Raw genomic sequence first — 14,433 nt, 5'->3', positions numbered from 1 at the left:
TAGTACGTATCTGAAACTGGCTTGCTGGTGTGTTACTGAGTGATTGGACAGGTTGTGGATAATTGTGCTGGTCGTGATAGGTTTCCTGTAAATTGGGGGGGGGGGGGTGAGGGGCGGGAGGAAACGAAAATAAAACTTACATTGCAAAGGAAATGCACCATATAAAATAACACAGTGCACATACAAACGTCTGCCAACAGCAAAATGTGTGAAAGGCTTTAGGAAGACTATGCAATGCTTCATAACAACAAATAGCCTCCGATGAGCGGGACGTCACAACTCTTTACATTAGATTCATGTAAGCAGTTACGAGCGGGCTCGTGCACACGCGCAGTTGAGTTACGTATGAGTAATACCTTCTCCCTCTTCTGGCTGCAGAAATGTGGCTGATTGCTGTGTAAGCAGCAACCAGTCACATGGGCTACCCGGCAAAATTTTACTAGCACGCCCAAGCTGCCAGATTAACGCGTACGCAGCAGGCCCGGATCTAGTGTTGGATGGAGGGGGGTCTTCAAACCGCGGTATCAGGACCGAGCGGCAGTTTTTGGGGAGGGGACAAATCTATATTCTAGAGGGAAAAAACCTCGTTTCACAAAGCACCTAGCATCCAGTGCATGTCGGTCTATCGAGTATTCATATGATTTTGAAACACACCCCTGCTGATTTTTGGATATTTTTGAACACATTCTAAGTTGATTTCTGAATGAATTATAAGTTGATTTTGGAATGCGTGCATAGTGTACATGATGTGTCTGCCAAGGGAATCCTCGTTGCATCTAGAAATTAACTTTCCTGCAGACAGAACGGGATGGGGCTATACGAGCTGAGCAGAGTAAAGCCGAACCGGTGAATGGCAACTGCTGCTTGTTTATGTGGTTGATTTGGTTTGCAAATGTTCAGCGCTGTTATAATTACTAGCGAAATCCATAGCTTCAGACTACCAGAGTGGAAATAAATGGCTAACAGGAATAACAGTTAAGAAAGATTATGTATTATCTTCTCGCTGTGAAAGTGAAATCCTAACGGAAAATTTTTGGCCAGATTGCTACACTAGACAGGGCCAGTTGTAGTCCCCGGCTAGCAGCTGCTTAAGTTCAATTCTGGGAGTAGCGCGGAAAACGCATTGTACGAACACGTAATAATGCCTAACCGGAGAATAATCGCTGGATATCTAAACCGGTGATTGTGACAGGGTTACTAAAGTTAAGCGGAGAAAGAGTTTTGACAGTGGTAGGAATAGTTACAGAATTAGTGATGGCAAGATTGATTGTTAGAACAAGGAAGGAGAAGAAACGGAGACATCACACAAATTATGTAAGAATATGACAATTCCAAATATATACAAAAATTTCGTTCTACTACATTCTGGTCTCATGCATGAGAAACTGGAGCGTACGAATGAAATGTGAAACTATTTCCAAACAAAGCTTTTTGATTGTAGTAGGCCAAATAAGTATTTCGTATTGGTACTTCGTGAATAATATTGTCGTACTATAAAAATGATCATTATTGCCAAAACAGTCTCGCTTATTTAGTGTGTGGTACAATTGCTGCAATATTGGAAAGGCCTATTGTGTTTTATCCAGCACACAGTGACAAAATAAATGTAAACAGATCGAGAAACCACACCAGTCTTGGTTCAAATGGCTCTGAGCACTATGGAACTTAACTTCTGCGGTCATCAGTCCCCTAGAACTTTGAACTACTTAAACCTAACTAACCTACGGACATCACACAAATCCATGCCCGAGGCAGGATTTGAACCTGTGACCGTAGCGGTCACGTGGTTCCAGAGTGTAGCGCCTAGAACCACTCGTCCACTCCGGCCGGCACACCAGTCTTGGGTGTTATTTGTATTAACAGCTTTTTCAGTATTAAACAATGACATTTCGATTTTTCATGTAGCAAAAAGTTTGACGAACTTTGATGAGGTAATAATCCTTTCGCAGAAAGCAAAGCACGCCACATAAAGCTGCAGCAAGATTAGAGAGAAAAATTGCTAGGACCTAAGGATTGAAGAAATGTGTACTGTCTTGCCTGTCTCTTGTCTGTACTGGTTTTCGGTATCCTATATTTAATTTTGTTACACAGAAGAGTAAGTTATTAACTAATAGGCAATAAAGAGTCCAGATTTTGTGAAGAGTTCTTGTTCTTCCGGTTACAAATAATCCCATCAAGTATTAATTGTGATTTTTTAATTTTTTTATTATTTTTTAGAAGGGCAGGATGTCAAACCGGCCAACTGGGAGCAGGAGAAGCACTACAGGACATTTTAATTTCCACTGTTCTGAGATAGTTTGATGGCATCCATTACAAAATATACACGTTTGAGTTCCACAGAGCGAAATACAGTGAAGCGAAATACAGTGACAAACGGTATAAGAATGTTGTTGAAGAGGTGTGACACTGCATTTCGGCGCACTAAAGACAAAATAACATGTCTTACATTTGCTCGAGGATATACGTTTTATGCATCAGACTCTTCAGAAACATGTGCGCTACAAAATGAACTTATTTTTGAAAAGCCGTTTTTAAATTTTTGACGTTCTGGTGAGCAGAGCAGAGGCATTAATCACCTTGCTAAACAATAAAGATATTTTTGTCGGTTTGCTAAAGAAATCTGGCTTTTATTAAGCTTTCCTGCTGAAGCAGTAAATTTATTTGAAACAAAGTGTTTAATTCCACACTATTGACTAGTTTCAACTGTTCGCTGCATTTCAAGTGCACATTTTCATCTTCTAGCACATATGGCAATATGCCATAATAAAGAACAAAACATGAGATAATAAAGTACGGTACTGGTACTCCAAGAAAATTTACGTCCTGAAAACCATACCGAAAAGCTTAATATCAGCTCGAGGCGTACGTCATTGGGAATCTGAACATACAAATGTGCGCTTTAAGGCGAACTGTGCAGTTTATTACGGTTCATGAAATTCCGACGCTCTTGGAGTATCCTCTGATGTCTTGTTTCTTATGACATAATGTAAGTAAGATGTTTTAATGTTTCACACTTACGAACATATGGGCTTCCTGCGTCACCGTAGCTGCGCAAGCGTGGTGACGCCTCTTATCTGGCGCTCTCTGGCAACTGCTGAAATGAATCTAACAGGTCACGGGAAAATATTACGAATTGTGGTTCAAAAAGTGTTATTTTCAAAGTAAATTTCCTTTTACGCAAGATGAACTATGTGTGAGAATGTACGATGAATTTCTTAAATCACAGAGCGTTTGCTCTCATTTAAAAATCAACTCTTTGATGACAAGCCATTTAGAAGAATTTCGAGCCCAGAAGATCAGAGATTTATGTCGGTATTAAAAATTTTACTGGCGTGTTTGTGTGACGTATCTTAAAGTGTAACAGATCAACATTATATGTGAAAGCTGCTTCTCTTGTAACTTATTAATCTTCGAGACAAATATTATATGCGAAAGATTTTCTTTTCTTGTAGCAACACTATATGTAGTAACTTAAACCATTAACTTTTCCTGTTGGTGGAACTCGGATTTATACTTTCGTAATACGAAAATATGCACCATACATGTTGCTGCATATCAAAGATATTTCCAGAACGTGTTTTTTTCCCTCTGAGTTTCGTTTTCTAAAGTGTCGAGAAATTCTAAGCCGCTGTATAAAACTACATCCATTCAAAGGATTGATAAGTTTTACAGTTTCGACGGAAAATATGCTGTCACTTAACACGGAAAAAGTGTATTTTCATCCGGGAGAAAATGTATTGTTAACCGGGAGATCCGGGAAAAATCTGGGAATTATTTTTCCTTGTCCACCTATACACCTTGATATATCAGTTAAGTGACATTGTGCAAGTAACTACACGTATAAACGAATGCAAATTTGATGCCTAGCTATTGCTCCTTCATACACTATGTGATCAAAAGTATCCAGAACCCCCAAAAACATATGTTTTTCATATTAGGTGCATTGTGCTGCCACCTACTGCCAGGTACTCCATACCAATGACCTCAGTAGTCATTAGACATCGTGAGAGAGCAGAATGGGGTGCTCCGCGGAACTCACGAACTTTGAACGTGGTCAGGTGACTGGGTGTCGCTTGTGTCATATGTCTGTACAAGAGATTTCCACACTCCTAAACATCCCTAGGTGCTCTGTTTCCGATGTGGTAGTAAAGTGGAAACATGAAGGGCCACATACAGCACAGAAGTGTACAGGCCAACCTCATGTGTTGACTGACAAAGACTGCCAACAGATGAAGAGGGTCATAATGTATAATATGCAGACATCTATCTAGACCATCACACAGGAATTCCAAACTGCATCAGGATCCACTGCAAGTACTATGACCGTTAGACAAGAGGTGAGTAAACTTGGATTTCATGGTCGAGCGGCTGTTTATAAGCCACACATCATGCCGGTAAGTGCCAAATGAAGCTTCGCTTGGTGTAAGTAGCATAAACATTGGACAATTGAACAGTGGAAAAATGTTGTGTGGAGTGATGAATCATGGTACACAATGTGGCAATCTGATGGCAGGGTGTGAGTATGGCGATTGCCTGGTGAACATAATCTGCCAGCGTGTGTAGTGCCAACAGTAAAATTTGGAGGCGGTGGCATTATGGTGTAGTCATGTTTTTCATGGAGGGGGCTTACACTCCTTGTTGTTTTGCATGACACTATCACAGCACACGGCTACATTGATGTTTTAAGCACCTTCTTGCTTCCCACTGTTGAAGAGCAATTTGGGGATGGCAGTTGCATCTTTCACCATGATCGAGCACCTGTTCATGATGTATAGCCTGTGGCAGAATGGTCACATGACAATAACATCCCTGTAATGGACTGGCCTGCACAGAGTCCTGACCTGAATCTTATAGAGCACCTTTGGGATGTTTTGGAACGCCGTCTTCGTGCCAGGCCTCACCGACCGACATCGATACCTCTCCTCAGTGCAGCACTCCGTGAAGAATGGGCTGCCATTTCCCAAGAAACCTTCCAGCACTTGATTGAATGTATGCCTGCGAGAATGGAAGCTGTCATCAAGGCTAAGGGTGGGCCAACACCATATTGCATTCCAGCATTACTGATGGAGGACGCCACGAACTTGTAAGTCATTTTCTGCCAGGTGTCTGGATACTTTTGATCACATAGTGTATGTATATAAATAACTTTTGGTCAAAATTCAAGCCTAACTGTATTATAATAATTTTCATACTGGAAAATAAAAATGTCTGACTGATTATAGCACATAAAGTGCTGAAACATGTTTGCAAAGAGTAAAACAAACCAACAGTGTCTTGCATAAGGTAGAATATCTCACAAGTTTTTATCAGCAAACAAGGAAAGACAGAAGAATATCAACACCAAAAAAATTATTATATTTATTGTATTTTTCATCACTACAGTAAAAGATAATAATTATTTTATATGGCCTCACTACGTGACCAAAAGTCATGAATTAGTTTACAAACTGCTGTGTGAAATCGTAAAGGAAGCTCGAGTGACTTGAAAGCTGTAATCATCATGCAGAGTTATTCTTAATAGAAACTCTTGCCTAGCCATAGATAGTTGAAGTGTGTCAGAAGAGTGTGAAAAAAGTTACCATGCTGAAAGAATTTAAATAAGACAAATAGCACAGGTTTCTGTCTATAATGGAAGAAAAACAGAAGTCATTTATTTTTCATGTGTGTGGGGTCTTCCAGTGCCAGCCAGTGAATGTATCTTATTTACGGATGGAAGTTTGAACAGCAATTTATCAAGGATTGTTCAGATACTGCTGAGAGGATGTATGCGTTTTTGGGTGAAACTCAAGGATTTATTTTTTTGCAAGAGTTGAGGTACTCATGTGTGAGAAGGCTAAGGGTTGCGGTGTAGATTGATGTTATATGGGTAAATATACACTGCTTGGCAATTGCTAAGTAACAACTGTCAATTACTATGCAACAACCAACAGTTGCTACAAAACACCCTACGAATGATGATAAAGGGAAATGTAGAGGTTGGATCGTGTTAACTACAGCAAAGCCTGTGCACAAATGCTCTGTATGGAATAGACAGTTCATGTAGTACAATACATGATGAAGGTTGTTGTGAACAGATTAGTGCAACATTTTGTGTGATATGACAACATGTCTGCGAGACATCATTTGAGTGCTTACAATCGTGTATGAGCAGTTGGAGGGCTTGAAACTGGTCATAATGTCACCACTGTAGCCACAGTAATGGTTCTGTCCAAAATTGTCATCTCATGGTTAAAAAGTGCTGCTGAAGGTGGAAATGCTATGCAGAGGCCTGCCAATGGTTGTAGATGGACCATCACACCTCGAAAGGATCAATACATAGCTCAAGCGACGAAAAGGAACAAATATTTCACTGGCCCTGAGTGATTTTCTTCAACAAATCCCACTTCACAGTCTCAAATGTTTCAAGCCACCAGTTAGTGTGGAGAGAGAGAGAGAGGGAAATATGTTACATGCCACAAAATATTCATGAATGTCATCAGTATGATGGCCATGGTGTTATGGTGTGGGCAGGCATTATTCACAAGGGCTGAACACCACCTCGTATCTTTGTGTGGACCTGTTACAACATGGCGGTGTTGCAGGGAGATTATTCTGAATCATGTCTGTCTTTTTAGGGGTGTAGTATGTCCTGAGTTTCCATTTATGGGTGACAGTGCCCACCCATGCAGTACTGCTGAGGTGTCAGACACACTGGAAAATGAAGATATTGAATGTATGGAGTGGCCTGGGTACTCCACAGATCTAAACCCTATAGAGCATATCTGGGATGCTCTTAGCAGACTTGTTTCTCAGTGAACACCTCCTTCCCAAACCAAGCAAGAACTGGAAACTGCCTTGAGAGAGGGCGGCACAATGTGCCCCAGGAACTCCCCGATAGTTTGGTAACCAGCATGAATAACAGGTGCAAAATGTGCATTAGTGCCTGAGGAAGGCGTATTCCTTATTGAGTGTCCGATATCGACCTTTATGTTGAGAGTCTGATCTGAGTCAAACATAAATGTTATTTATGTCTGTTATCCTGCTTTCTCACGTGGTTAAATCTGTACCATTTTTTATTATAAATCTACCACTCCATGTCTGTTATGTATGTACTGTGTTTCATTATGTCCATCATTGCCTGCAATTCTTTCTGTCCCACAGTGTCTCTGTTCTTTAGCAATTGTCAAGCAGTATAATTAATTGATATCTGAGTATTCACTGCATAATTGATTCTACAGTCATTTCTAACTCGTTTATTGACTTGCTAAGCACAGTATTATAAGATTTCTGCCACAGTTATAGTAAAAGCTCTTGGATTTTGACAAATGTGTAAAACAAAAAAGATACATTGTTAGAGAACTAATGGCTCTTGTTTCACATAGGGAAAAGATGTTTGCAAAGGAGATGGACAAGTAACGCAGCCACCTACTGAAACTACTGATTCAGAAAGCAGTGACTCATCTTTGTCACAAGAAGACTGTCAGAATGTATCCAGTAATTGGTGGGAAATATATTTATCCAACACTGAAATTTGGTTTCATAATATTCCAGAAATTCTTAGCAACTGTAAAAATGGTATGTTTTTTTGTAATTAATGAGAAAGCAAAAAAATGAAAGAATCAGATATAAATACCTGACAGTGAAATCCTAATAAGATAAATGTAAAAAGCAAAGAAAAGTGCCATACAACAATTTCAATATGTAAATACCGAATCTCAGACTTTAACAGAGGTGTTTGATACTATTCTCTTAAATGATATAAAAAAAAGGTAGAAGAGAAGATGAATCATACAGAGGTCAATAGTTGGGAACTGTGTTGTTCAATTGCAGGGAAACTACCAATATTATTCAGGAAGAGGGAACCAGCTGGTTGTTTGACTGTACCTATGTACAATAAGAGCAGAGTGTTACCATTAAAAGCGATATAAAATTTGGGGCTGGAATTAATATTAAAAATTAGTGATGAGAAGAATAAGAAGAAAGAAGCAGACCAGCTAAGTGGAAGAAATGAAGAAGAATAGAAACTATAAGGGGGGGGGGGAGGGGGGGGGGGAGAGAAAAGCTGTTGTATGACTGAGTTAATAGTTCATCTAATACATCTTTCAGTATTACTCGTATTTTTTTTCTGTATCCAATCAGTTTTTCAGCTTTTGTTAGGTCTGCTTTATTGTTTCATTCTTTTAGTTCTTTGTCCTACTGTTGTGAATAATAATTATTTAATTTCATTAGCTTTTATTTCCATTTCACTATGTTTTCAAGCTGTTATATTTAGATCTTACTCCGTTAGTCTTCCATTTCATCGTATTATCACATAGGTTTAATTCAGTTCCCCAATACAACTGTTTCTTTTTTGAAAGTGAAACTTTCACATCTGCATTTAAATATTTCTGCATTACATCATCAATACTTAGTATGATCTTGAACATTGTGGCTCTTCAACTCTGCAGGATTTCCATCTAGGTGTGCAAAACTACTTGCTACTTGCTGTCAGCAGTCAATGAACTTTTTCATCCAGATTTTCCTTCTAAACAGGACATTGCTTTGGTTTCTAGAACAAGATTAAATATTGTAATGATTGGTTGAGGGGAAACGAGTTCACAAGTACTGACACTACCTCTAAAGTGATTAAATATCTCATCCATTCTTTAATGCTAATGGATAGACTGATGTAATTTCTTTTAGATATATCATCTAAAATACTGTGCATTTTAATGATATCAATATAATAGAAGGAAACATTCCACGTGGGAAAAATTATATATAAAAACAAAGATGAGGTGACTTACTGAACGAAAGCGCTGGCAGGTCGATAGACACACAAACAAACACAAACATACACACAAAATTCAAGCTTTCGCAACAAACTGTTGCCTCATCAGGAAAGAGGGAAGGAGAGGGGAAGACGAAAGGAAGTGGGTTTTAAGGGAGAGGGTAAGGAGTCATTCCAATCCCGGGAGCGGAAAGACTTACCTTAGGGGGAAAAAAGGACAGGTATACACTCGCACACACGCACATATCCATCCACACATACAGACACAAGCAGACATATTTAAAGACAAAGAGTTTGGGCAGAGATGTCAGTCGAGGCAGAAGTGTAGAGGCAAAGAAGTTGTTGAAAGATAGGTGAGGTATGAGTGGCGGCAACTTGAAATTAGCGGAGATTGAGGCCTGGCGGATGACGAGAAGAGAGGATATACTGAAGGGCAAGTTCCCATCTCCGGAGTTCGGATAGGTTGGTGTTGGTGGGAAGTATCCAGATAACCCGGACGGTGTAACAGTGTGCCAAGATGTGCTGGCTGTGCACCAAGGCATGTTTAGCAACAGGGTGATCCTCATTACCAACAAACACTGTCTGCCTGTGTCCATTCATGCGAATGGACAGTTTGTTGCTGGTCATTCCCACATAGAATGCATCACAGTGTAGACAGGTCAGTTGGTAAATCACGTGGGTGCTTTCGCACGTGGCTCTGCCTTTGATCGTGTACACCTTCCGGGTTACAGGACTGGAGTAGGTGGTGGTGGGAGGGTGCGTGGGATGCAAAACCTGTCCCATGCACCCTCCCACCACCACCTACTCCAGTCCTGTAACCCGGAAGGTGTACACGATCAAAGGCAGAGCCACGTGCGAAAGCACCCACGTGATTTACCAACTGACCTGCCTACACTGTGATGCATTCTATGTGGGAATGACCAGCAACAAACTGTCCATTCGCATGAATGGACACAGGCAGACAGTGTTTGTTGGTAATGAGGATCACCCTGTGGCTAAACATGCCTTGGTGCACAGCCAGCACATCTTGGCATAGTGTTACACCGTCCGGGTTATCTGGATACTTCCCACCAACACCAACCTATCCAAACTCCGGAGATGGGAACTTGCCCTTCAGTATATCCTCTCTTCTCGTCATCCGCCAGGCCTCAATCTCCGCTAATTTCAAGTTGCCGCCACTCATACCTCACCTGTCTTTCAACAACTTCTTTGCCTCTACACTTCTGCCTCGACTGACATCTCTGCCCAAACTCTTTGTCTTTAAATATGTCTGCTTGTGTCTGTATGTGTGGATGGATATGTGCGTGTGTGCGAGTGTATACCTGTCCTTTTTTCCCCCTAAGGTAAGTCTTTCCGCTCCCGGGATTGGAATGACTCCTTACCCTCTCCCTTAAAACCCACTTCCTTTCGTCTTCCCCTCTCCTTCCCTCTTTCCTGATGAGGCAACAGTTTGTTGCGAAAGCTTGAATTTTGTGTGTATGTTTGTGTTTGTTTGTGTGTCTATCGACCTGCCAGCGCTTTCGTTCGGTAAGTCACCTGATCTTTGTTTTTATATATAATACTGTACATTTTCATATGTACAGGTCAACTGATATCCTCAGTAAACACACTCACCAATTTCTGCTTTGTCTTGATAAGCCATTCATATTAACATCCAACTGCTGTGCCTTTCCTAGTATTATCCGGCATGTTGCACTGTTTGTGCTGCTACTGATTTGTTTATCACTATTGATGGCACATCACTCACATCAGTAACCTGCAAATTTCTCTATACATATGCAACATGTTATTAACTGAACAATTATTTCTTAAAGCCCACAGTTTTACATGTACTACTGCATTTATTTTTACCCCAGCCAGTTTTTACACTGACCAATAAGTATCCTATTTAGGGCAGAAAGGCAAAGAGGTTGGACAAATGATTGAATAAACAAGGAAAACTGTCTGTCACCAACAGGAATTTGAGCAGGTGTAATCATAGGGCCATTCTTCTCTGGTATGATTCACATTAAATGACTACACCTTAGAAGTACAGTGTGTAGGAAAACTACTCTACCAAAACCTGTGCCATGACAATGCACAACTGCTCAGATGAATGAAACACTGGCCTGGGAAGCATAATAGGTGTTCTTCAAGGAGAAGCTGAAGGATTGTAAGACCTGTAGTGAGTGACATCAGACTGTTCCTCACAGTAATAATGTTGAAGATATATATTTTTTATTATTTAATGAAATGTTACAGTAGGAATTCACATCTCCAAGTAAAGAGACTGGTTTGTTTGTAATCACATATTTTATTTACACTAACTAAGCCAGTCTCTGAAACAGAGATGTATGTTTTCAGTGATTGCAGTGGTATTTTTTAGTTCCTAATGTAATATGTAATTATGTTTGATTTAGCGTAGTGTAGTCATTTTCATGTTCCATGGATCATAATTGCACACTCTCGCTATGATGTGGAATAAGTCAGTTTTGCAATCTCTCTCTCTCTCTCTCTCTCTCTCTCTCTCTCTCTCTCTCTCTCTCTCTCTCTCTCTCTAACACTGGTTAAATGGTCAAAGATTATTTTACCTCCTAATGTTATGTTTATGAATGTCATCATTGCTTTTGCTTTGTGATTGATTCTTGGCACCAAATTTCATAAGAGAGTTAATGTGTTGTGAGGTTGTGTTCAATACGCTCAATTGGAGTGGACACCACGTATTACAATTCCAGGTTTTAGATATGCGAGAAAATCAGTAACATGTGACATCCAGTTAAAGTTCTTATCAGTATAAAGTTTTAAGAGTTTAGGGCATTATGTTTCCTTTATTGATTTACCTTCATGGATTCATTACTGATGCCATGCTCGGATTTTGTGTAGTGCAGGACTGCATGTATTAAGTTCTATCTACATTCAGTGACAGTCTTATTTGCAGAGAACCAGTTATTAATTTTCAAGAAGTTTTTCAAGTATTGTATATTGTCCATTAGGCTTGATTTGGAAAATGAAGCATTTATTTTTGGCAAAATTCACATATATTTTTGCCAGAATTTGCATATATTTTTTGCAAAATTTTCCTCTATTTTTGTCAAAATTTTTGTTATTGATCAGATGCACATATTTAACACGTTATCACACTGCATTAGTGAAGACAAACAAAATCTCGGTTCTTTGAAACTGACTGTTAAAAAAAAAGAGTGCTAATTGGGAACTTTGTGACTGGAATGTTTGCTTTTGCAAAAACTTCAGCACATTTTTCTTCTGAAATGGCCTTTGTTTTCTTCATTTGGATGTATTTAAGCTTTCAAAAATGATTGTTCTGTCGAAAATCAGCACCATTTTCCTGCTGGTGAATTGAATGTGTTGCCGATTTAAGGTGTTTCTGTACGTTATATGCCTTTGTCCAATTTGATGATAACAAAATCTTCAGACTATTTATTTCGGTATTTTGTGACCATTCGTAACTGCACTACCCATGCTTGGTCGACAATGCTATGGGTAGAACTGATGAGCCAGTTAGTGTAGAAGCAGAACCAAACATATGGTAACTCTTTCTTAACATTAGGGGAAGAATATCGGCACATTCAAAAAACATTAACAGTGCGGTCCCTATAGGCTGTTGTGGCAGATGGCCTTGAAGGTAAACAAACGAGAATTTTGACAACTAGAGGGAAGAGGAGCACTGTAGGGGAAAAGCACTTTGCCTCCCTTTCACAGTGCACCAGCCTTTACAGCAGAACTGACATGTTGTCGGAGAGATCACTGATCTCTTCTGACTTTATAAGATTGTAATCGAAATCTGTGATGGACGAGGATTAGTCGCTTCACTTATTTCAAAATAAGAAAATAAAACGACGAGCAATGCACAAATCAAAGTATTTGGGGATGGCTACCATGCAGTTGATTGTTGAGGTTAGCAGAGTATTGTTAATGTAGTAGTTCAGGCCCGACCTGTAGTGGTATTTGTTGCAACCACAGTTGTAAACATTCATTAACTAATTTGTCACATTAAAAGTGTCTGCATTATACCATATTTTGAGCTTTAGCTAACAAACAAACACATTTCTTTGCTATAAAATGATAGGTCTCATTGCTGATACTAAGTTGCATTATGTGACGTGTATCGTAAGTAGATCACTCATCTTCCAGGGCACCAGATTGTTGAGCAAATTGCGTGGAACACTTCATTTTATGAACAGGTTCTTACACGCATTATATTTCCAAATTGGACTTCACAGATGATGTGCAATACCAGTAACTGAGAATTGGTTACATATTCGATATTTATACACAGAAAATAAAGCTATTTCAAACTACCTCTGACAAAATAGTACATCTGGATGCAATTTGCTATGAAATAGCGTCTGTTAAGTAATTTCACATTTTGAGGCAGGATTCACATCTGTTTTGCATTTATTGCAGAATGTGAATTTTTCTGGTCCCTAGTTATAATACTATCATTGTCATCAAAGGGAATTATTTCCATTTCTAGGTTATGTCATGGCAGATTGTATATGTGTATCAAGAACAAAAGTGGACCCAATGTCAGTCAGTGTGGTACACCTAGTCATTGTTCCCTCATCTGAAGATGTTCCATTGAGTACACTCTCTAGGTTTCTTTGTATAAAACTTTGTATCCTTTTAGTTAGATAGGATGAAAACCAGTTTTCAATCAAGACCTCTGATTCAATAATATTTTAGCTTCTCTAAGAGAATACTGTGAACTGCACAATCAAATGAACTCTCAGAAAATACCAATTTGTAGTACTTCGTTGTTTAAATTTTGTGTAATCTGATTCATGAATCGAAAAATGACATTTTTGTTGATAGACCTGTTTGAAATTCAAATTGAGATTGACTAAGTATTTTACTTAGGGGTAGATGTGTTACAGTTCTTGTCCACTTAGAGGAAGGAGGGGTGGGGTGGGGGTAAACAGTGAGACTACGTCTTAATATCTGTCTTATTATCAATTTTGTAAGGGTATATATATATATATATATATATAAAAACTGAATACAAATGTGACTCCAAAAGAAATGCACAACTTTTTTTTTTTTTAAATATCCAATTTATTTTCCATGCCTTTGATATTTTTACAGTAAGTGGACACGTTCTTGAGAGACAAAATATCACTCTTGCACATAACCTCCATCCCTTTCAACTACCTTATGCTACTGTGGAACTAAGACATGTATACCTGCATGGTAGAAGTCAGACCCAGCACTGGTTGGGAGCAAGTGAGTCATTGTCTTCAAACTTCCCATGTCAATTCTTGATAGGAAATCTCCAGAATTCTTGTGCTGTTCCAAAAATTCACTGCACACTGTCTTCTGTGTTTCTTTTGGAACCCACCAAGTGCAAACTTTTTCAACTTCAGCTGCCTCAGTATTGTGCACACAATCACTTCTAGGCCCACGGTTGTATATTTGTCAGATTTTGGGTATTTTTACATTTTCAAGGTGCTGTGCAGTGCTTGGTTTTCCACAATACAGGAGGTTCCGTGTATGACTGTATTCACTTTCACCAGATAATCTGCTTGCCCATTGATTAACTGTACTGTGATCAGCAGCATCACCCCAGTGCAACTTTTTCAGTATCTTGTTAACAACACATGAACTCTATAACAGCATGTTGCTTCAGACGAGCGTCGAGCCATTTTGACAGAGTGCTATCGCATTGCGACTTGTGGAAAAAAGTTGAA

General features: G+C 39.3%; 1 protein-coding gene across 2 annotated transcripts in view; it reads left to right on the top strand.

Moving 5' to 3' along the window:
- Positions 1-14,433, top strand: part of LOC124787710 — a 105,151-nt gene that overhangs the window by 45,301 nt on the left and 45,417 nt on the right. For both annotated transcript variants that reach the window (XM_047254544.1, XM_047254545.1), the window contains exon 5: positions 7,362-7,554. In XM_047254544.1, coding sequence (XP_047110500.1) covers positions 7,362-7,554 — 193 coding nt within the window. The remainder of the gene's footprint in view (positions 1-7,361; positions 7,555-14,433) is intronic.

This window comes from Schistocerca piceifrons, chromosome 3 (assembly GCF_021461385.2).
Source record: "Schistocerca piceifrons isolate TAMUIC-IGC-003096 chromosome 3, iqSchPice1.1, whole genome shotgun sequence".
NCBI lineage: Eukaryota > Metazoa > Arthropoda > Insecta > Orthoptera > Acrididae > Schistocerca > Schistocerca piceifrons.
The sequence above is the reverse complement of the archived record's forward strand: the minus strand, read 5'-3'. Positions and strand labels throughout refer to the sequence as shown.